We start from the raw sequence: 24,460 nt of genomic DNA on the forward strand, positions 1-24,460 counted from the left end.
TGCACAGCAGAACCGGCAAGCGGAGCCCCTTCCTCCTGCGGTGGCCCTCCGGCGCCCTCTACTGGCCAAGATTAACATAAACATTAACATTTCTCCTGCAAAGGAGAAATGTTCAGAGTCCAGCCCGTTATCACAGAGCAGGTGGTGAAGGGTGAATTTGGAGCTTAGCCGTTAGGAAATTGGACATGCTGCCTGTGACAATAGCTTCACTTAAGTTATCCTCTGGATTTTATTCTCCTGGTCTGTAAAATAAAGGGATGAGACAAGAATCAAATTCAGAAAATTCAAACGCACTTTATTGAAAGTCGTTGAGAAGATATGAGCAGTGGTAGAAAGGAGGATGAATAAAAGACAGCCTCTGCCTTCTTCCTGTGGAAGAGACAGACATGCAAACAGCCAATATGAATCAACGGCAGAATGAAACTCAGCTGGTTAGGGTGGACCCCTTCCATAGCCCTCAATCAGCCTCCTTCCCCAGCTACTCCTGTACTGCCCAGGGGACTCATGAGCAAAAAACCCAAACACAAACCAAAAACGCTTTTTAATAAGACCAGAGATCCAGCCTAATAGACAGCATGAAAAGATTTGCTTCCAAATGACAAAATAATGCTGTTGAGTCAGAAAATAAATAGACTGGGACAAAAATATCTGCAATCCACACGGCAGAAACGTTTTTATAATAGAAAGTCCATGAGCCCACCTTTAAAATCAGCCAAGGAGCAGCTAATTCCCAGGAAGAAATGAAAACTGGCCAAGAAGCATAGAAGAGGTGCTTAACCCCACTAGGAGTCACAGAAATGCAAATTAAAACCATAATGAAGTAGTACATTGGAGTTTGGGAGGTTTTGTTTTGGTTTGGTTCTGGTTTTTTGCCCACTGTGTTACACAGGTTGAAAACCTAGGTCATATCTATCTGTGGGTGTGAGAAAAATTACGCTACTGTCAGTGGGGATGTGAATTGCTACAATCTATAGAGATATGTATCTATTAAATTTTAAAGGATGCTTACAGTTTGAGGCTACAGCCCCAATTCTAGGAATTTACCTAGAGGACTGGAGGGGTGGGTAGGTGAGAATATATGTACAGAGAAACTCATGATAGTATTGTTTTTAAGAACAAAGCAAGCTGGAAGCAACTTGAACGTCCGTGAGTAGGAAGTGGTTGAGTGAAGTGTGGTACATCCTATTCTAGTTAGAAGAATGCTAGCTGCTGAAAGAAATCAACACAAAAATCCAATGGCTTAACACTACGGTTCCAAAACTGCGCCAAGGCATCCCAAAGGTCCCCATCGAACTCACAGGGCTGCTATGGGATATTTTTAATTTCTGAGGGAAACGGTGATACATCTGTAGAATATCGTATGAAATGTTAACCTGAGTTAGTACACAATTTCAACATTAGGTAGCGCTACATTTTGTCCGGTGGTGTCATTTCTTTACAAAGCTGCATTTCCAGTGGTCACTGTGGTAAAAAGTAAGTACCATGCAAAAATCATTTTAACTGGAAGGAGGGTGGTAGTTTCCAATCTGATTCCAAGGCTGCAGAAGTTGTGCCATCTCCAACAAGCTCACGTGTCCCGTTAGTAAGTAAATGTGGTTGTTTAAGAATCAAATATTTAATCTTCCTATTAACCGTATTACTTTTTCAGATGGCTACTACGTTATCATGACATAAATAGTCACTGAATTCTTTAGTTCTAACAACTTAGTAAATGAACCGGTAGATATTCCTTTTGTATTGGGGTCCCATGAAAAAAATACTGAAACACTAAGGGCACTGTGACCTGGGAATTTGGGGAACCTCTGGCTTAACACAACAGACGTTTATTTCTTACTAATGTAACAGTGCAATGTGGGTGTTCCTGGCCCCCACCAGCTCCCCGCCACATGGTGTTTAGAGATCCAGAGCCTTCCATTGCATGCGTCTGCCATTCTGTAGCACCTCCGAGTGCTCTGCTTTGAGCCATGGAAGGAAGGAGAGAGTGTAGAGAAGCATCTCCTTATAAAGTTCAGAATAATACATAGAACTTCCAATATTCCGTCAACGTAGACTAGTCATATAACCCCACCTGGATGCAAAGAGGGGTGGAAAACGTGATCCTGAAAGGGTAGCCCCTTCTCAGCAACAATTCTACTTTATGGAAGAGGTGAGGGGATATTCTCTATGAATTTTTGATTCAACTAGTCACTGTTGGAAGACAAACGCATACATCACATTTGTGCACATCTTGGGAGCAGCACACTGACTGCCCTTTGTTCCAACATCTTTACAAGGATGTTTGTAGAGCGAACAGCCTTGGAAGATATAGGACCTCCCTCGGGAACAAGTGCGGGCACGCTTACTGCCTGTGCCAGTTATCAGTGGATTGCCTCTCAGCTCCAAATTCACCCTTTTTGCCTGCTCTGTGAATATGGAGGTGGGCTTTGGAATAGGTCTCATTTGTCAGCCAGTAAGATGTGAAGCCTTATCAATAGAGGGTGCTAAAGGGACACCGAAGAAGCAAGAGTTTTCTCTTCTTGTTTCTGGGTTAGCTCACTCACCAGGCTCCTGAAGAACACGGCTCTGCTCCGCTGCTCAGCCCTGCACAGTTTCTCCAGCACTAGGTTCTGGCAAGGCTTAGCATCCTCCAGTATTTGACCACTGCATACCTTGTCTAGTGCTTGACTCGGGCGGCAGAGCATAGCCAGGAGCCCTAGAGAGTGCAGGCTGGTGGCCCAGTTCAGGAGCTGTTCTGCACACCCTCCCCTCAGCCCCATGCACAGCAAGGGCCCCGCAGGACCAGCCAACCAGAGAGCTGACCACCCGCCTCCATGCCACACAGCTGGCCCCTGAGACCACCCCTGCCCCGGTCACGCCCAGGAGTACGCCGCGCTTCTGAGAAGGTGGGCTTCTCAGTTTCTGCTTCCAGTAGCATCCAGAGGCAAGCCGCTTTCCCAGGCTTGGCAGCTCCCTGTGGATGACCTTCCCTGGGGCCCCAGAGGGATGGCCTCCAGCAAGTGTCACCAGCAGACACGTCAGCAACCTCTCTGCTGTAGAGTGACCAAGGCCACGTCCTTGCCAGTGACATCCGGGTCTCAGCTCTGGAAGGGGAGGACTTACTCTTATCTTAACCCGAGAGGAGTGGTTGCTCTTTATTTTTCTTCCATTCCTTTATGCTTCTGAGCTCTTTTTAGCTGTCAGGAGCCACTTCCCTGTTAGTCCACTCTGTTCATGAATCTTCACACTAAAATTTTCACTGTTCAAACAATTGCATGGTTTCTCTCTCTTGCCTGGGCCCTAAGCAGTACATTGCCTCTTATTTAAAAACAAACTGAAAAGCATTTCAGCTCCCTAAGCTCAGGGCTCCTCTTCTGTAATGAAATCCGCTGCCTGTTCAGGTCTCAGTATGGCCCTCTCTGCATTGCCCTGTGGGAACCAGGGCTTGGAAGAACTGGTCCAAAAATGCTGACATTCTGACTACTGCTCCTGATGTGAGTGATAAATGGTCCTTTAGCTCTGACCCGGGCATCTTATATCTTCTAGCAGCAACCATGTGACTGTGTCAGCCCAACTTGTTCGCTTTGCAAGTTGGCTAATTATGCCAGACTCTATAGTTTTTAACAGCCATCTAAGCCCCATCTATCTTATAGAATGCTGTGCAGTCAGCAGAGATTAAGGTACACCCTTACATACCTCCATAATATATTGTTAAATTAAAAATCAAGTTCCTGAATATTTTAACAGGATCCCATTTCATCTTTTGAAAATCTTACACATAAATGTATTTTATTGGTTGTTAACATTGGTTATTGTGGGAGTGGGATGGGAGAATGAGAAGAAGAAGACAGCTCATTTTTGCTTTACTGGTTCTGTATTCTTTGAATTGTTACACTGAATCTGTGTCACTTTTGTAATAATAGGGAATATTGCATTTGTTGAGATTTTTTTAGAACTGGTTGTTCTACTAAGGCCATTACCTCAACAATCTTCCTTTCCAGCCATCCCAGAATGTGCAGCCTTGCTCTGCCCAGAAAATTCCAGATGCTCACCTTCCAGCGAAGATGAAACAAAACTAGAATGCAGATGCATCCCCAGTTACAAAGGCGATGGCAGACACTGCGAGCGTGAGTAGAACTTCGATCCTGCTGGTTTATCCATTGAGACGGTTAGATTCCTCAACAGAAAAAAACCTCACAACCTTCTTAATATTAACGCAATGACCACTTCTGTTTCTCTCTGTGTAGTTGCATGACGTATATTAAAAATTCTAAGCAAAATGCTCATCATGTGGTAGCTCTTCAATAAATGGCAAGTTCTCTTGTTATCAAAGCACATATATAGATTTTTACACTTTTTCAATTAATTTTTTTGGAGTATAATTGATTTACAATGTTGTGTTAGTTTCTGCTGTACAGTGAAGTGAATCAGTTATACATATATCCACTCTTTCTTTTAGATTCTATTCCCATATATGTCATTACAGAGCATTGAACAGAATTCCCTGTGCTATACAATAGGTTCTTATTAGTTATCTCTTTTATATATAGTAGTGTGTGTGTGTCAGTCCCAGTCTCCCAATTTATCCCTTCCCCCTCCACTTTCCCCCCTAGTAACTGTACGTTTTTCTTCTTCTATATCACCTAAATCAATATTAAGATAGAATGTAGTTTGTTTCTTCCTTCCTTCTTCCTTCCTCCCTTCCTTTTTTTTTTTAATAAATTTATTTTATTTATTTATTTTTGGCTGCGTTGGGTCTTCGCTGCTGTGCGCGGGCTTTTCTCTGGTTGTGGTGAGCGGGGGCTACTCTTCGTCGCAGTGCATGGGCTTCTCATTGCTGTGGCTTCTCTTGTAGCAGAGCACGGGCTCTAGGTGCGCAGGCTTCAGTAGTTGTTGCATGTGGGCTCAGTAGTTGTGGCTCGTGGGCTCTAGAGCGCAGGCTCAGTAGTTGTGGTGCACGGGCTTAGTTGCTCTGCGGCATGTGGGATCTTCCCGGACCAGGGATCGAACCCGTGTCCCCTGCCTTGGCAGGCGGATTCTTAACCACTACGCCACCAGGGAAGTCCCCTTACTTCCTTTCATGCTGTTTCACTTCATGAGTGGTTGTGTGTTGGTTATGAACATGCTATTGGAGCCCGGCTGCCCGGGCATAAATCCCAGGTCTGCCTGTTACTAACAATATGACCTTGGACAAATTCTTTAACCTACCTGTGCCTCCATTTTCCTATCTATGAAATGGGGATAATAGTAACTACGCTAGGGGGTTGTAAGGATTAACTGAGTTCACATATGGCAAATGCTTAGAAATGGGCCCAGTACGTATTATAAATTCTATTAATATCAGTGCTTTCTTTCATGCGATTTTATATTTAAACCCACACATAACATGGCATAATAATACATCATCACAGTACTTGTAATTATAATTTCTAATGGCCATATGTAAATCTTTTTGGTCAATGGGGTGATCAGGAGGGTAAGATGAAATGTTTTTTACTCTCTCTCTTAAAACTGTTGAATTGCCTTTGCAGCTTGGATAAGCTGTGATTTGCAATCCCTTCACAGTTCAGTTTTCCTTCTCCTTCCCTGAGTGTGGTAACCACCTTATTTCGTCATTGCTTCTCCAGCCATCAACCCATGTTCACAAAACACCTGCCACCCTCACGCACGGTGCACCTACCTAGGACCAAATCAGCACAGTTGCACGTGCCAAGAAGGCTACCACGGGGACGGCCAGGTGTGCCTACCAGTGGACCCCTGCCAAGTTAACTTTGGAAACTGCCCTACAGAGTCCACGGTGTGCAGATATGATGGGCCCGGACAGGTGAGCTAATGATGTTGGAACTGATGAGAATAGAAGTAGGACCACCCGCTGAAGGTAAAACCGTGCTGTCTCAGTTCTCCCTTTCCATGCTCAGGTCGGGCTTCCTGTCCAGACAGACCTCCGTGTGCTTGGGGTCAACCTCAGGGAGCCATGATCTACCCTCTGAACTCGCCCTTTCCCAGCTCTCCAGTCAAAACTTCACTGTCTCCTCCATCCCAGTCCTGTTTGATGATTGACAACATATATACACATAGCTCAAATTCTATTAACAAATTAACTGTTAATGAAGTCTTGGGAAAATATGTAATTGACTTTCACCTGCATTCCTCCAGTCTCTCTAATGTCTTTTCAAAGTGAGAGGGGACTCTTAGGACCAAAATACTCTGTCCCAAAGGGATGAATGCTGATAAAATGTCAGGCAGCAAAGACAGATTTGTAGGGAGCAATGAAGATACTCTGGAGTGAGACATAGGTGATTTTCTAAATCACGTCATGACCTTGACTGGTAAAATTCAGCCTAGTCGGGAGACCTTTGCTACAGAGTCCAGATCAAAGAGCTCTTTCCTCAATATCTCATTCACCCACCAAATATGTAGTGGGTGCCCACTGCAGCCACAACTGCATGTCAAGTGTCCAGTGGAGGAAACCCATCCATACAAGAGACTACTGCTGCCTGGGTGAGAGGAAAGCCTTCAGTGTCTGACCGAACCCAGTCATGGGTCCCCAGCAGTCTAATCTACACCCCATGGGGATGCTCCTGGAGTCCCCTGCAGAGAATCCACCCGATCTCACGTCCGAGAAAAAGAATACATCATATGACATTTCTGCTATCAATTTCTGAGGCTAGCTTGTAAGGAATTCAAAGGGCTAAATTCTCATCCTCTAAATGAGGTCCCTTATGGGAAAAGTCATGTTACATCATGAACCAAAGCCCCAGGACCTTGGGAGTGAGATTAAAACATATACTTTGTCACTTTAAAAATGGGTCCCAAGGCATATTTTCAAGCCTTAGAAACCCTCCATCGTTCACACAGAAGCAGTGCGTTCATTATTCCAGAACAGGGTTCCTCATCCTTGGCATGATTAGCGTTTTGGACCTGAGAACTCTTTGTTGTAGGAAGTATCCTGTGCATTGTATGATGTTTAACAGCATCCCTGGCCTCTTGTGGCACTGTCCCCCCACCCTGTTGTCACCATCAAAAATGTCTACAAGCCCAATGTCCCTTGGGTTGAGACTCCTGGTTGAAAACCACTATTCTAGAGAAATAATACCTCCCATCTGAGCCTCAGTCTCTACTCACCTAAATCTGAAAGCAGGAAGTATGGTGCCAGGGAGGCCCAGGGTTAGCAAACCAAAGAACTGAAAATGTGAACTACAAGCAAGGTGTATGAGTTTCCAAACAGATGAGATGTGAACATGATTTCCAATTCTGGATCTGCTGACAAATTTTAGTTTCAGCCCACACTCTAGACCTACCCCAAGTCAGCTTTTATGGCAGAATAAAGAAAGGAATTTAAGAAGAATGTCAGCCTAAGTGACTAACGAGAACACTCTTTGCTCTTCTCTTCCCATCGACTGAAGGCTCACTGCGAGTGTGCGGAACACTACCGCAACTTTGTCCCTGGAGTGGGGTGCAGCGTGACCGACGTCTGTGAGTCTAAGAACCCCTGCCACAGGGATGCGAACTGCACCACCATCGCGCCAGGTCACACCAAGTAAGGCTTTCCAATTCCGCCACCATCCTTCCAAGCAGTGAAGGTGGTGGCCAGTCAATGCGGAAACTTCTCGGGAGGTTAGGAAATGTGTCTTATTCAGCCTTGCACCACGCTCACATAGCACAATGCAAGGAGCACAGTAGGGACTCGATACATCTTTGTATAATCAACGAATCATTCAGTAATGGCTTCCTTGATAATGACCGTGCCAACACCCTGAAATATTGACCTGGCCTGAAAACACGGTATGAAGTGATCAGAGCATGGGAGAAAGAATCCACCGTCACTGGGAAAACAGATGTCTATTGTGGTGACAGAGGTTTGACCTCTAATGTATATGCCTGTTTCCGCAATCTATGAAATATTGGTTGTTAGTGGTGCAAAACAATGGGAAAGTGAAAACTAGGGAAAGTGAATACACATGAGTGGTGTTTCCCGGACTCCAGGTTTCAAAAGAAGGGGTTTACTGTGAGTTAAAATATTTGTGTGAAAATTCCCGAGGCAGAGGCAGCTTGCCTTGTGGGAAAATGCTGTTCAGAGTTTAAAGACCTGGGTTTGAGTCTCCACACTGGTATCTATCAGATTCCTGACCTTGAGAATGTGACAGGGTCTCTCTGGCCTCAGTTTCCCCATGTATAAAACGAGCACAGTGGCGTCTACTTCACACTGTTGTTGTGAAGATTCATGAGAGAATGTTCTGGAAACTCCTCTCCAGCTGTGTTTTGTTTTTTATCAGTGGGTGAACCAAACCTGGAACCCTAGCCTTTTGACTCCCAGATGGAGGCTTGCATCTTGGTGCCACTTTCAGGTCTCATTGTCACCAGCATCAGCAAAGAACCTGTTCTGCTGTAGTGAGCTCAAAGCCACAGTAGACATGGAACAGTTTCTGTGCTTCCAGAGCCCGCCTCTGTCATTCCTTTTATAGCTGGGTCTTGAATGTGTAGATTCGCCCAGATAGGTTTTATGATCACTATGTTCTCTCTGGGCAAATAAGTGTATCTGTATGCACTGTGGGTGGAGTGGAAAGAGCTTGAGTGATAGAACCCCTGGATTCAAGCCCCAGTTCTGCTGCTTCCCTTACTCTGTGATTTCTATTTCCTCTGTCGTAAAAGGGGGACAGTTGTGCCTCCAACCAGGGCTGTGATGAGGATTAAATAAGGTTACATTCATCAGTCTCTGAGTGGAACCTGGCACACAGAAATCACTCCATACACACCCTGCACACGCAAACCCCTCCCAGACGTATGTACAGGCACGTACACACCTACACAGCTATGCATACAGGCACGTCCTCTCCTGAAACCCAGGTTCTGACACTGACAACCGAACCAGCCAGCTTGCACACTTGGTACCATCCTCTGAGAAAGCTTGAGTAGAACACTTTAAACACTTTCTTTTGTGTTTGAGAAGATAAAATCGAAAAATGAAACTGGAACATCAGAATAATAGAAGTTGCATTAAAACTTGTGCCTAGAATGTCAGTGGAACTAACCGTCGATTTTAGGGGTCTGTGTGTCACTCACAAACCTCTCGACATCCGCCCCCCTCCAAAACCTGACTGTCTTCAGCTGGGAAGAGGCCTATGTTAAGGCTGGCTGAGTGACATTGATAAAATATGGGGCTGCCAATAATTTAGTTCACCCCGGAGAGGGATTTATCTTGTTTATGCCTCCTCAATGTGGCAATCAGTCTATGCAGAGTATTCAAAATCATGCTGCATTAGTCAGAGAAGACCACCCAATAAAGAAGAATGGGTTCCAGTGTGGGCTCCCCCACTCACAACTGGGGTGATCTTGGACAAGTCACGTAACTTTCTGGAACCACAGTTCCCTCCCCTGACAGGTGGAGCTATTTCCCTCGGCAGAGCTGACAAGTTAATGTATATAAGCCTGCTTTAAACTCTACACTCCACTTTCATTATTACTAAGAAGAACCATTACTTCCTGTCAGTTAAAATTGTGCCTTTCTATTTTTACGTGGCAGAGGTGGGAATTAAGGCATGACAGAAGAGAAAGGCATTCCTCTCTTATTTGAGTCTGCAAAGCCTGGACGTGACAGAGAAGGCATACCGGAAAATGGGAACATTAGTGACACTAATGACAGTGTTTATATGCGACGTGTGCGGGTTAGGATTCCTTAGTGTGAACCATCTTCCCAAGAATCCTGTCCAAAGCAATACGGTGCCTCGGCACCACGCAGCAGGATCATGGGCTTTCCCAGACAGACCCAGCTTCAAACCCCAGCTCAGCCGCTTCCAGATGTGTTCCCAGCAGTGTGACCCTCAGACCTGGGCAACAGGGGCCCCTGCCCTGGGCACTGCATTTTAGAGGACCCCATTCTGGCCCTCCACTGACTACACCAGGGCAAGGAATCTGAAGGACGAAGGGGCCGTGATCTCCCAGAGCCGAAAGGCACATCAGAGACCCCACTCAAGTAACCAGGACCTCATTCTCTGCTCAGAGGGCTCCAAACCAGCCTCCGGAACCTGCACGGGCTCTTCCTGGGACCACTCCCCCCAGGGGATGGCCGAAGATGGCTGTTTGCAGAGGGGGTGCATGGGCCAGCTTTACCTCCACCACTGCCATCAACGCACCCTTGGCTCTAGTGCCATTGAGCTGTTTATTGTTCTTCAAACATACCCTGGTATTCCCCCAGCTTAGACCATCCTTCCCTCCCCACCTCCTCTGAGTCAGACCAACACGCTGATCCTGCAGTGTCAACTTGAGTATCTTCACCTCTCTGATGCCTCCCCTGTCTTCCTGGTCCACTCAGGTGCCCCTACCTCTGGGCTCCCAGAGAACTTTGGAATGCTTCTGTTATAATATTTATCACCGTAAACTTTGGGGGCACCTTATAATTTAACTAAATTTTATCCAACATTGAATATAAATAATTCCATCTCATAACATAAAATGCAGGTGGCTTGTGGGTGTTTTGAAAGCCTTGGGACAGCAGGTAAGAACTTTATACCTAGTAAAGAACCAATTTATAAAAGAGGTGATGCTATGAATGGGCCGTAGCCCAGCTGAGTCAGAAAATGGTCTCATAAAGGCTCAGACTTGTGGACCGAGATTTTAAATAAAAATTTAAAGAATATTTATGTCTCATACATTCCATTCAGCACAGAGACCATTAAAATATAATTCTCCTGCCATCCTTAGGAAAGACAAGTTAAGTCTCTTTACACAAAATGGATCACTGGCCTCATAACAACTTAGGGAACTTTCAGAGAGAAGTATAAAAAGTAACTTATAAAAGTTACTTGTCTTTCTATTGACTTCACATAGAACTTACATAACATACAGCAGGATTGGTTTTCCTTTTTTTTTTTTTTTTTTTTTTTTTGCGGTATGCGGGCCTCTCACCATTGTGGCCTCTCCCGTTGCGGAGCACAGGCTCCAGACGCGCAGGCTCAGCGGCCATGGCTCACGGGCCCAGCTGCTCCGCGGCATGTGGGATCTTCCCGGACCGGGGCACGAACCCGCGTCCCCTGCATCGGCAGGCGGACTCTCAACCACTGCGCCACCAGGGAAGCCCCCAGGATTGGTTTTCAATAGTGACTACTGTATCACTTCCAGGAGTTGCCAGTCTCCCTCTTTGTCACCTTACATTCCCCATCCTGAAGCTCAGTACTTACAGAGAAGGTTGATGTTTAAGTAGGAAACTGTCATTTGATTGTATTAAATAAGCTATTGTTTCATGGTTATATCTACCTTAGTGATTCTTCATAACAAGTTTTCTCAACCTCAGCACTATTGACCTTTGGGGCCAGATAACTCTTTGTTGTAGGTACTGTCCTGTGCATTGTAGCGTGTTGAGCCGCATCCGTCACCTCTATCCACTAGATGCCAGTAGCACCTTCACCCCCGTTGTGATGACCAAAAATGTCTCCAGACACTGCCAAATGTCCCCGGGGCGGGGGGGGGGGGGCAAAATTGTCCCTGGTTAGAGCAACTGCTCTATAAAAGCCCGTAAGGCTCAATCAGTAAATGATCTCCCAGTCATTTGTCTGGCTGGGAATCACATATGCATCCTTTTAGAATTAGCTTAAAACTTACTTCCTCCTAGAACTTGTTCCATATTTCTTCAGGCAGAATTAGTCACTTCCTCCTCCATGCCCCACCGCATGCTATTCGATCTATCACAGCGCTTCCTATGGAACTCGAGTCATCTGTTTATGGACTTGTCCTGCTGCATCCCAGCCTCGTCATTGTCATTATCACCACCGTCTCCATCGCTATCATCATCCAAGTACTGAGCTTTTTCTGTGTGTCCATCACTGTGCCAGCTGTTTTCATGCATTGTCTCTTCTATCTACAGCCCTAAAGGTGTTAGTAAACCCATTCCGTAGATGAGGAAACTGGGACTCAAAGATGTTAAGTAACCTCATCATGTTGCCATAAGTGATTTGTTTTCAGGTTCATCTCCAGCATGTGAGATGCTAGAAGAGCAAGGTATCTGTTTGTTATCATCTTTATAGCTCTCTTGCCTAGCTCAGTTTCTAGAATTAAGTAGGTACTTAGAAAATAATCAATTCGGGCTTCCCTGGTGGCGCAGTGGTTAAGAATCCTCCTGCCAATACAGGAGACACGGGTTCGAGCCCTGGTCTGGGAAGAACACACATGCTACAGAGCAGCTAAGCCCGTGTGCCACAACTACTGAAGCCCACGCATCTAGAGCCCATGCTGTGCAACAAGAGAAGCCACTGCAATGAGAAGCCCGCGTACCACAACAGAGTCACCCCCGCTTGCAGCAACTAGAGTGAAAGCCTGCGTGCAGCAGCGAAGACCCAACGCAGCCATAGATAGATAGATAGACAGACAGACAGACAGACAGACAGATAGATAGATAGATAGATAGAAAATCAGTTCAACAATGAGGCACTGTCCCAGGTGCTGGAATACAAGGGAGAGAAATAAGGTGAGAGAAATAAGGTGGGATCCAGGTTCTAGGAGAGCGTGCCAGCTGGCAGAGGCGAGAAACCCTGAAGAGGTCATTTTGGTACGATGAGTTGTGGTGGGGGAGTGAGTAGGGAGGCCGGGTAGGGCTGCCTAGGTCACACCTGAGCTCTGAGGAGGGGGTGAGAGCACTCCCGGCAGGACACACAGACTGAGAAGGGTATAACAGTCTAGAAAAAAAAAGCGATTTGGTGTTGCTGGGATTTGCATGAAGGCAGGAAGGACACGTAAACAAGATCCCCCCACCCCACCCTTTGTAGCCTTGCATGCGTGCTAAGCGTTTACACTGCATCCTGTAGACAAAAGGAGTCTCTGAGAGTGTTAAGCACACAGATGCCAGATTTCCCTTTGGGACAGACCCCTCAGGGCTTGTGTGAAAGACTGATTTGACGAGAGGAAAACTAAGGGCAGAAAGACCACGTAGGGAGTCATTGCAGCAATCCAAGCAGGGGTAATAAGACTCAGAAATGTTTGTTCAGCAAACTTGTTGGAAATTTTTCTGTGTGCCATGGTACCAATTTAGAAACACACATGGATTAGCGAGTGTATAATTGTTCTTTGAAATCCTCTCCTAAGCATGAGCCACCTCTGTGGTATGCATGCCCACAGCATCCCTGCCTCTCTCTTCTCTGAAATGTTCTTCCCCTGTCTCCTGTTTGGTGCCTCACTTATCTCCAAGATTTTGGAGACTGTCACCATCCTAAGCACCTTGCCAGTTTCAGCCAGCTGTCAGCCAGTCTTTGCCAGGTGGCAGTGGTTTGCTAGAGCCAGAGCTTACTGGGTCACAAGAGCCAATGATTCCGTTTTCAGGAATGTGCCTGCTGGTTAGTGTCACAGTAGTTTGAGATTGGCCAAGGTGGGAGTGTGAACCATGGGAAATCAGCAAATGCTGCAAGGCAGGGCTATTTGTTCCCCCTGGAGAGCTGGATGTCTAACATCTACCAGCACACCACTGCTAGTGCCTTTTTTTTTTTTTTACAGCTTTATTGGAGTATAATTGCTTTACAATGGTGTGTTAGTTTCTGCTTTATAACAAAGTGAATCAGTTATACATATACATATGTTCCCATATCTCTTCCCTCTTGCGTCTCCCTCCCTCCCACCCTCCCTATTCCACCCCTCCAGGTGGTCACAAAGCACCGAGCTGATCTCCCTGTGCTATGCGGCTGCTTCCCACTAGCTATCTACCTTACGTTTGGTAGTGTATATATGTCCATGCCTCTCTCTCGCCTTGTCACAGCTTACCCTTCCCCCTCCCCATATCCTCAAGTCCATTCTCTAGTAGGCCTGTGTCTTTATTCCTGTCTTACCCCTAGGTTCCTCATGACATTTTTTTTCTTAAATTCCATATATATGTGTTAGCATACGGTATTTGTCTTTCTCTTTCTGACTTACTTCACTCTGTATGACAGACTCTAGGTCCATCCACCTCATTACAAATAGCTCAATTTCATTTCTTTTTATGGCGGAGTAATATTCCATTGTATATATGTGCCACGTCTTCTTTATCCATTCATCCGATGATGGGCACTTAGGTTGTTTCCATCTCCGGGCTATTGTAAATAGAGCTGCAATGAACATTTTGGTGCATGACTCTTTTTGAATTATGGTTTTCTCAGGGTATATGCCCAGTAGTGGGATTGCTGGGTCATATGGTAGTTCTATTTGTAGTTTTTTAAGGAACCTCCATACTGTTCTCCACAGTGGCTGTACCAATTCACATTCCCACCAGCAGTGCAAGAGTGTTCCCTTTTCTCCACACCCTCTCCAGCATTTATTGTTTCTAGATTTTTTCATCATGGCCATTCTGACTGGTGTGAGATGACATCTCATTGTAGTTTTGATTTGCATTTCTCTAATGATTAATGATGTTGAGCATTCTTTCATGTGTTTGTTGGCAATCTGTATATCTTCTTTGGAGAAATGTCTATTTAGGTCTTCTGCCCATTTTTGGATTGGGTTGTTTGTTTTTTTTGTTATTGAGCTGCATGGGCTGTTTGTATATTTTGGAGATTAATCAATCCTTTGTCAGTTGCTTCATTGGCAAATATTTTCTCCCATTCTGAGGGTTGTCTTTTGGTCTTGTTTATGGTTTCCTTTGCTGTGCAAAAGCTTTGAAGTTTCATTAAGTCCCATTTGTTTATTTTTGTTTTTATTTCCATTTCTCTAGGAGGTGGGTCAAAAAGGATCTTGCTGTGATTTATGTCATAGAGTGTTCTGCCTATGTTTTCCTCTAAGAGTTTGATAGTTTCTGGCCTTACATTTAGGTCTTTAAAACATTTTGAGTTTATTTTTGTGTATGGTGTTAGGGAGTGATCTAATCTCATACTTTTACATGTAGCTGTCCAGTTTTCCCAGCACCACTTATTGAAGAGGCTGTCCTTTCTCTACTGTACATTCCTACCTTTTTTATCAAAGATAAGGTGACCATATGTGCATGGTTTTATCTCTGGGCTTTCTATCCTGTTCCATTGATCTATATTTTTGTTTTTCTGCCAGTACCATACTGTCTTGATTACTGTAGCTTTGAAGTCAGGGAGCCTGATTCCTCCAGCTCCATTTTTCGTTCTCAAGATTGCTTTGGCTATTCGGGGTCTTTTGTGTTTCCATACAAATTTTGAAATTTTTTGTTCTAGTCCTTTGAAAAATGCCAGTGGTGGTTTGATAGGGATTGCATTGAATCTGTAGATTGCTTTGGGTAGTAGAGTCATTTTCACAATGTTGATTCTTCCAATCCAAGAACATGGTATATCTCTCCATCTATTTGTATCATCTTTAATTTCTTTCATCAGTGTCTTATAATTTTCTGCATAGAGGTCTTTTGTCTCCTTAGGTAGGTTTATTCCTAGATATTTTATTCTTTTTGTTGCAATGGTAAATAGGAGTGTTTTCTTGATTTCACTTTCAGATTTTTCATCATTAGTGTATAGGAATGCCAGAGATTTCTGTGCATTAATTTTGTATCCTGCTACTTTACCAAATTCATTGTTTAGCTCTAGTAGTTTTCTGGTAGCACCTTTAGGATTCTCTATGTATAGTATCATGTCATCTGCAAACAGTGACAGCTTTACTTCTTCTTTTTTGATTTGGATTCCTTTTATTTCCTTTTCTTCTGTGGTTGCTGTGGCTAAAACTTCCAAAACCATGTTGAATAAGAGTGGTGAGAGTGGGCAACCTTGTCTTGTTCCTGATCTTAGTGGAAATGGTTTCAGTTTTTCAGCATCGAGGACGATGTTGGCTGTGGGTTTGTCATATATGGCCTTTACCATGTTGAGGAAAGTTCCCTCTATGCCTACTTCCTGAAGGGTTTTTATCATAAATGGGTGTTGAATTTTGTCGAAAGCTTTCTCTGCATCTATTGAGATAATCATATGGTTTTTCTCCTTCAGTTTGTTAATATGGTGTATCACATTGATTGATTTGCATATATTGAAGAATCCTTGCATTCCTGGAATAAACCCCACTTGATCATGGTGTATGATCCTTTTAATGTGCTGTTGGATTCTGTTTGCTAGTATTTTGTTGAGGATTTTTGCATCTATGTTCATCAGGGATATTGATCTGTAGTTTTCTTTCTTTGTGACATCTTTGTCTGATTTTGGTGTCAGGGTGATGGTGGCCTCGTAGAATGAGTTTGGGAGTGTTCCTCCTTCTGCTATATTCCGGAAGAGTTTGAGAAGGATAGGTGTTAGCTCTTCTCTGAATGTTTGATAGAATTCGGCTGTGAAGCCATCTGGTCCTGGGCTTTTGTTTGTTGGAAAATTTTTAATCACAGCGTCAATGTCAGTGCTTGTGATTGGCTTGTTTATATTTTCTATTTCTTCCTGATTCAGGCTCAGAAGGTTATGCTTTCCAAGAATTCGTCCATTTCTTCCAGGTTGTCCATTTTATTGGCATAGAGTTGCTTGTAGTAATCTCTTAATGATCCTTTGTATTTCTGCAGTGTCAGTTGTTACTTCTCCTTTTTCATTTCTAATTCTATTGATTTGAGTCCTCTCCCTTTTTTTCTTGATGAGTCTGGCTAATGGTTTATCAGTTTTCTTTATCTTCTCAAAGCACCAGCTTTTAGTTTTATTGATCTTTGCTATCGTTTCCTTCATTTCTTTTTCATTTATTTCTGATCTGAGCTTTATGATTTCTTTCCTTCTGCTAACTTTGAGGTTTTTTTGTTCTTCTTTCTCTAATTGCTTTAGGTGCAAGGTTAGGTTGTTTATTCGAGATGTTTCCTGTTTCTTAAGTAGGATTGTATTGCTATAAACTTCCCTCTTAGAACTGCTTTTGCTGCATCCCATAGGTTTTGGGTCATCGTGTCTCCATTGTCATTTGTTTCTAGGTATTTTTTGATTTCCTCTTTGATTTCTTCAGTGATCTCTTGGTTATTTAGTAGTGTATTGTTTAGCCTCCATGTGTTTGTGTTTTTTACATATTTTCCCCTGTAATTGATATCTAGTCTCATAGCGTTATGGTCAGAAAATATACTTGATACGGTTTCAATTTTCTTAAATTTACCAAGGCTTGATTTGTGACCCACGATATGATCTATGCTGGAGAATGTTCCATGAGCACTTGAGAAGAAAGTGTATTCTGTTGTTTTTGGATGGAATGTCCTATAAATATCAATTAAGTCCATCTTGTTCAATGTATCATTTAAAGCTTGTGTTTCCTTTTTTATTTTCATTTTGGATGATCTGTCCATTGGTGAAAGTGGGGTGTTAAAGTCCCCTACTATGATTGTGTTACTGTCGATTTCCCCTTTTATGGCTGTTAGCATTTGCCTTATGTATTGAGGTGCTTCTGTGTTGGGTGCATAAATATTTACAATTGTTATATCTTCTTCTTGGATTGATCCCTTGATCATTATGTAGTGTCCTTCTTTGTCTCTTGTAATAGTCTTTATTTTAAAGTCCATTTTGTCTGATATGAGAATTGCTACTCCAGCTTCCTTTTGATTTCCATTTGCATGGAATATCTTTTTCCATCCCCTCACTTTCAGTCTGTATGTGTCTCTAGGTCTGAAGTGGGTCTCTTGTAGACAGCATATATATGGGTCTTGTTTTTGTATGCATTCAGCCAGTCTGTGTCTTTGCTAGTGCCTTTTTAACTGCATCTTTAATTCCATTTCTCTTTTGTGAACCTAAACTATCATATACGATTCTGTGGCTTTCATTGTTTACATATTTCTTTTAACTCAATTACTACTTATTTTACAACTATTAATTAAATACCTACTATGGACCGAGCCCTGTACTAGATCTTGGGGTTACGAGAGTGAATAATTACACACGTAGCCCTTGTCCTTACTCTTTTCTCAAATTAGATGGGGAAGCAGATCTTAATCAAAAAACCACACAGGTTAGGTTGAAATTACAACTGGGACTGGTGCTGCAGAAAAGAGCTACATGGCACTGGGAGCTACATGGCACACTAAGGGCAACACAGCCTACAAAGGGATGGGGAAGGGGATGGAAAATCAAGGAAGGTTTCCCTAGGAAGGCACAATTGAGCAGAGACCTCAGGAGGGAAAGGGAGGGGAAGAGTCTTCCAAGCAGATCCACAGCTCTGACTCTTGAGGCTGGCTTCAGCAGCTTATTCTGATTTTGTGGTTCTGCAGTGGGGACCTAGACTCTACATTTATAGTAAGTACTCCTAGTGCTTCTGATATACATGGGCTCTTGCTTATGCTTTGAAAAAATACTGAGGCAAAGAATATACAGAGGGCTTCCCTGGTGGCGCAGTGGTTGGGAGTCCGCCTGCCGATGCAGGGGACGTGGGTTCGTGCCCCAGTCCGGGAAGATCCCACATGCCGCAGAGCAGCTGGGCCCGCGAGCCATGGCCGCTAAGCCTGCACGTCCGGAGCCTGTGCTCCGCAACGGGAGAGGCCACAACAGTGAGAGGCCCGCGTACCGCAAAAAAAAAAAAGAATATACAGAGTTTTCTAGTGTTTACATATACACACATAATTTATTAAATATCCATTTCTTGTGGGGCTGCTCTATGTCAGCCAGTACACTAGGAATGCTCACTTGTATTTGTCCCACTCTTCTGGCCTTGTCTCTGTCCCGCTCTGAGCATCCAGTCTGACTGTCCCAGTCTTCCCCATCTGCACAGTGAGGGATTTGGACTGTATGACCTCAACATCCAATGGCTTTGAGACGCTGAAAGTGTGTTTTCCCCCTCTCTGTAGATGCACTTGCCGCAAAGGTTACGTTGGCGATGGCTCGACGTGTTATGGAAACATCATGGAGCGACTCAGAGAATTAAACACTGAACCCAGAGGAGAATGGCAAGGAAGGCTGACCTCTTTCATCTCACTCCTGGGTACACAGCCATGGGTGCCCATTTCCACAGAAAGCGCAGTCCTCTGATGGGCAAGGACATCTGCCAGACACACAATCACTCAGAAAGGGGTGTGCAGGATAGGCAAGTCTTGTCTATTGGGATCAGCCCTTTCTAGGAAGGGCAAGTGGGAGGAAAAGGACAAGCAGCTGTTCCAAGGAGATGAGAGTTAGTGCCAAGAGATCCAGCAATGCAGCAGCTAAGGACAAGGTCCTGGGGTCACCGTCGATTAACAGGTCTGCAACAACAGTGAGATAGGCAGCTACCGACGTGAGGATGGAAACCATCCTCTTTCCCTTGACCTTATGGGTCCTCCAGATGGGAAACAATGTTGGCAGGTAGTACTGGGAGGCACTCTCCCTGCTCCTCAGTGAAGGTGCCATTTGAATGTGGGGCAGAGTCTTGACGGTGTGCGACCAACCATCTCACATATCGCTGGGTGTTTAGCATCCTTGGTCCCCCAACCACTAACAGTCTATAGTGACACATTCTCTGCCAGCCCCCAGGCAGGGTGACAGCCTAAAACACCCTCCTGCCTTTCCGAACACCCTCTAGAGGTCATGACCTCACACTCCCATAAGAATGAAATATAGCTGATCACAACGTTAGACAAGATTTCCAATAAAACACAAATTTTGCCAGTCGACAGGAAATAAAACACAGGTTTGAGCAATCAGCAGAATCCTTAAAATATCATCATCTAGAACTGACCAGTCACCAAGGATGATTTCCCAGAAAGAGCACGGGCGGAGGAGGCAGTGTTCTGCACTGGTCAGTGCTGTGTTCTCAGCGCAGATAATGTGCCTCCTACACAAATGACCCGCTCTTTGCAGGACACCCCCCAGGGAGTCAGGCATTACTGGCAGACCTCAGGGCTCTCCCGCCTTCCTCTACACACTCTTAGAATATCAGTGAGAACAGACAAGGGGGACAGTGTCCTTTAGACATTTCCCTGGACAAAGTCCAGTCACCCTGTCACCTGCCCGGTTTATGAGGTGCGGGGCACACTGCCTCCTGTGTGAGAGCACAGAGCCCATCCTGCTGTCCCCGCCTCCCCAGGGGCATAGAACAGGACCAGCTATAAAATTTCTAGAGCCCAGTACAAAATGAAAAGACCAGGGCTTCTTTGTTCAAAAAATATTGAGCATTTCACGATGGCAATGACAAAGCATTAAACCAAGAATGAGGCGCTTTTTTTTTTTTTTAAGTATTTATGTTTGGCTGCGTTGGGTCTTCGTTGCTGCGCACAGGCTTTCTCTAGTTTTGGCGAGTGGGCTTCTCATTGCAGTGACTTCTCTTGTTGCGGAGCGCGAGCTCTAGGCCCGCGGGCTTCAGTAGTTGTGGCACGCGGGCTCAGTAGTTGTGGCGCACAGGCTTAGTTGCTCCATGGCATGTGGGATCCTCCCGGACCAGGGCTCGAACCCGTGTCCCCTGCATTGGCAAGCAGATTCTTAACCACTGAGCCACCAGGGAAGTCCCAAGAATGAGGCTCTTCTGAGCTGGCCCTGATGGAGCAAGGGCTGCATCTTCACTCACTGAGATGGCAACAGCTCAGAAAGTCAGGCACAGAGGCAGAGGTTGTCCAAGGATGTTGTCACATGACCCTCATGGACCCTCTCATCCCAGGGTATCTTTGAGTCAAGACTGTGGCTACAGGAAAAATCACACAGTTGTGAGGAACACTTGGGGGCCTCACGTTCTTAGCTTCCCAGTTCACCTAGGGCCTGCATAATACCAATTAGAATGGAGAAGCTCAGGAGTCAGAGGGTCTAAGTGGACCACAAGGGGCATTGCCTGATTTTACTCCTCATGAGCTACTGACGCATTTAGTGTTTTCTTTCTTTGTGTATTTCAACTCCTAAGACAAAGCCTATGCTTGGCCACTGAGTAACCTGGGACCATTTACCGTGCTGTTGCCGACAGACAAAGGATTCAAAGGATTCAATGTAAGTATTTTAAATAACCTTGTTTTATAAATAAGGACTAGTGTAAAAAAAAAAAAAAAACACCTTAGTAGACAGTACCCTCTTTATTTAAAGTGGGGAACCCCATTAAAATTAGAACTCCTGATGATGAGATGCAAATTTTTTTATAAAATTCTTTGAGCAAAATAAAACGTCCTTACGGATAGTGCACAAACAGTAAGCGCACAACTCAATGAACTGTCACAAAGCGCATGTCGATGTGTCTAGCAAGCCTCCCCCAATGCCCCCTTCCAGTCATTACCCCTCAAGGGTAATCACTAAAGGTTCTCAACTGTAGTCACGTGATAAATAAGATTTGCGTAATGCAAAACTGCTCACTTCCCACAGAAAGAATCAAATTAACATACCAGCTAGGTATTTGTTTCTTTAAAATCATCATAAATGGTAACAGCGGTAGAGGAAACTAGAAGAGAACTGCAGTCTTCAGTGTGAGCAGCTGTTTTCTCAGATAATGTCAGCCAGTGGGAATGAAACCCGTAGTGCCCAGTGGAGGTTGCCCATGGTATCAGTGCCGTAGTTAGATTTGGTTTAATGTAGGTAATGAACACACTGATTTGTGTGAAATTGGTTTATATACGATCACAAAAATATCCAAGATATTTTGTGATCATAATTTGTGCTGCATTCAGTTAACACCCAGCGAGTTTCAGACTCTCTGCTCCTAATATGCCACCACCATTCATCCGTCCAAGATGAATCTGTCATTAATCTTCAGAGATGCACTCACATGTCTCCTGTGGGGAAGGAGAACTAGTGAACATTGAAGGCATCTGGGCCAGACACTTTGCATGTGGTCTCTTGTTTAATATACAGATTGAATTTACACAGTTGAGAAAAGGTCTCTGAGTGATTGTTGACAATATAATATTGACAGAACGTCAATTTGATCCAAAGGATTTCGAAAATCTTAATTTTGCTCTTCAAAAGCTCCATCGGTCCACTCTACTGGGTCTTTTCACACAATTTCACATTTCATTCCCAGCTGCTTCCTGGGCTCAAGATGACTGACCTCTCAGCACCTGCCAACCATGTTGGTCCTCCTGGCCCCAGCGCTATGCTCTCCCCATGATGCCCGGTTCCCTCCCAGAGCACCCCCCATGGTTTGAGAGCATACCGTGCCTCACCTCTAGATTTCTGCTCCCTTTAAGGCCTGGCTTAGGGCAGCTTATCTCTGGGAAAGTCATCTGTATCTGAAAGAGCCCAAACTCAAGTCAGGGTGAACTAACTTTGATGTTTTTGATGCTAAACAAGTCATAACCTGAATCACAAACCTCATTTTTCCCTTCAAACCACAGTAGAGACTGAAAGAATCGGCTTTCTTTTCTCAGGTAAAAGAGCTTTTGCTGAATAACGAAGCTGCTCAGTACTTTGTGAAACTCCACATAATTGCTGGGCAGATGAGCACCGAGCAAATGAATAATACAGACACATTCTATACTTTGACCGGAAAGTCAGGGGAAGTCTTCAGTGATGATAAGGTAGGTGAGGGTCTCTCTGATTTTCACTCCCAGAATGAAGCTGCTCACTGAGTCGATGGCCATAGCCAGCTCTCTCTTGGTGTCCGGAGGTCATGAAAGGTTCCAAAGAACTTCTTTCCTTGTTCCTTATTTGTCAGAGCACTTCCCTACACAGGAAAGAAATGGAGAACAACACTGGAAAGGGTCAGGTGGGAGAGGGGTGGGCTGTTACAGGAAGGGAATTGTAAAGTGATTCTGCTCTGGCCTGAATTAGTTTTCAAGGCAACCATCATTCAACTACCAGCAGGAAGGAGAAATTTACAGTAAACCTTTTTCCTGGAAGCATCAGCAGAAAGCCAGGTCAGCACTCATCTTACGAAAGGAAATGGATTGTTTGTTTTAGATTGCCAGGGTTTATCCATTCTCTCCAACTCAACACTGCATCTCTCCTGATGCCATCAATTCTGTTTTGTTTTTAAAATATCTTCCTCCTGTTTCACAAATAACTCTTTTTGTGATTTTACTGAGCTGAAGGGCACATGGTCAGTCAACAGAGAGAGTGTGTATGGGGGCAGGGGTTATGACCTATCCTGTTGCATTTCACCAAATATCAGTAGTTGATAGATTAATGAGCACTTACTACGTGCAAGGTACTGGGGTAAATCTGGATTTGTGTTACATAAGGCTCACAACAGCCCTGTGAAGGCTTTTCCAATGGGAAAACTGAGAGGTAGCACAGTAAGGGCCAGAGCCACGATTCAAAAGCAGGTGTGCCTGACCCCAAAGCCTGAATCCTTCACCAGTGGGTTGTACTGTGTGTGTGTGTGAGGATGGATGGATGGATGGATGGACGGACAGACAGACAGAGGAAGATGCGGTTTCCTTTCTCACAAGGACATGCATTCATTCCTTTATTCATTCAACAAATATGTTTTATTGTGTGCCTCTTCTGTCCAAGACACTAAAGTAGGTAATGAATTTACGATAAATTGAATAGTTTGGGGCCTTTTTGTAGCTTGCCATCTATGGCGGGGAGACTATAATGCCTTATTCTCATTTAGCAATCACTGGTAGTCAGAAGTGATTTCATATGTTATCTCATTTGATCTTAATGAAAGACCTGTGAACTCAACTGAGCAGAAACCATCATTCCCATTTTGGGGATAAGTGACTCATCCAAGGTCACACAGCCAATAAATGGCAGAACCCAAGGATTTAAGACTTCTTCTAATCCAGTGCTCGATTTTTCAAGGGCACACATTAATTTTTATTTTTCCTTGGTGTTTTAGGACAGTCACCTGAAGCTTAAACTCTATGGGGGCAAAAAGAAGGTAAAAATTATACAAGGGAACATAATTGCTTCCAACGGGCTCCTGCACATCCTCGACAGAGCCATGGACAAGGTGGCGCCCACGTTTGAGAGCAATATTGAGGTGAGATATTTCAGGTAAAAGTGACGTCACCTCACATCCATCTCCCTTTGCTCCCTGGAGAGTCACTCCCAAAAAGAAAATGAATGCCACCACTATGTGCTTGTACTAGGACCCCAACCATGGGGAAAACAGGATAATTTCTGTTTTTAGTAGAATTCTGGGCACCTCTGAGAGAGAGAGAAAGGCATATAGTAAGTGTAGGAAAGATGTTGATTTTATGACCTTTTTCATAGTCACACCTGACAACTCAGACCAGCTGTTGTGAAAATTTATCCCTGTGCTTTATGGAGGAGATCCACACTTACATGTAAACTCTGTCATCAGTCTTTTCTTGTTAGAGCATCTAAATATTTCCTAAACCACCTTATTTTTTTTCACTGAATTTTAAACAAGATGTCTCTTTTTAGCAAACCATAATGACAATGCTACAACCAAGATACAGCAAGTTCAGATCTTTGTTAGAGGTATGTACTTTTCATGAATTTCTAGAAAGTGTTTTATGTCCAGTCCTTTGTAAAATTAGCAGGGGGTATCAATTATAAATACTTGCTGGGGAATTCATATATTTATCTGAGATAGGTTGCAGATATACATTTTCATTTCTCAAATGCAGGAAACCAGTGTGGGACATGTCTTAGATGAAGATGGGATTGGTGGACCATATACCGTTTTTGTTCCAAGTGATGAAGCATTGAATAACATGAAGGATGGCACTCTCGATTATCTCCTTTCTTCAGAGGTATTGTATCCTACTGACTCTAATGATGTCATGTCA

General features: G+C 44.2%; 1 protein-coding gene across 1 annotated transcript in view; it reads left to right on the forward strand.

Moving 5' to 3' along the window:
- Positions 1-24,460, forward strand: part of STAB2 (stabilin 2) — a 151,477-nt gene that overhangs the window by 31,679 nt on the left and 95,338 nt on the right. The window contains exons 7-15 of the mRNA XM_022600016.3: positions 3,978-4,103; positions 5,604-5,800; positions 7,383-7,516; positions 18,659-18,792; positions 20,674-20,756; positions 22,124-22,273; positions 23,542-23,685; positions 24,093-24,149; positions 24,299-24,424. Coding sequence (XP_022455724.2) covers positions 3,978-4,103; positions 5,604-5,800; positions 7,383-7,516; positions 18,659-18,792; positions 20,674-20,756; positions 22,124-22,273; positions 23,542-23,685; positions 24,093-24,149; positions 24,299-24,424 — 1,151 coding nt within the window. The remainder of the gene's footprint in view (positions 1-3,977; positions 4,104-5,603; positions 5,801-7,382; positions 7,517-18,658; positions 18,793-20,673; positions 20,757-22,123; positions 22,274-23,541; positions 23,686-24,092; positions 24,150-24,298; positions 24,425-24,460) is intronic.

This window comes from Delphinapterus leucas, chromosome 11 (assembly GCF_059928025.1).
Source record: "Delphinapterus leucas isolate spDelLeu-1000000601 "Yukka" chromosome 11, BTC_Dleu_Yukka2, whole genome shotgun sequence".
In the NCBI taxonomy this organism is placed as follows: domain Eukaryota; kingdom Metazoa; phylum Chordata; class Mammalia; order Artiodactyla; family Monodontidae; genus Delphinapterus; species Delphinapterus leucas.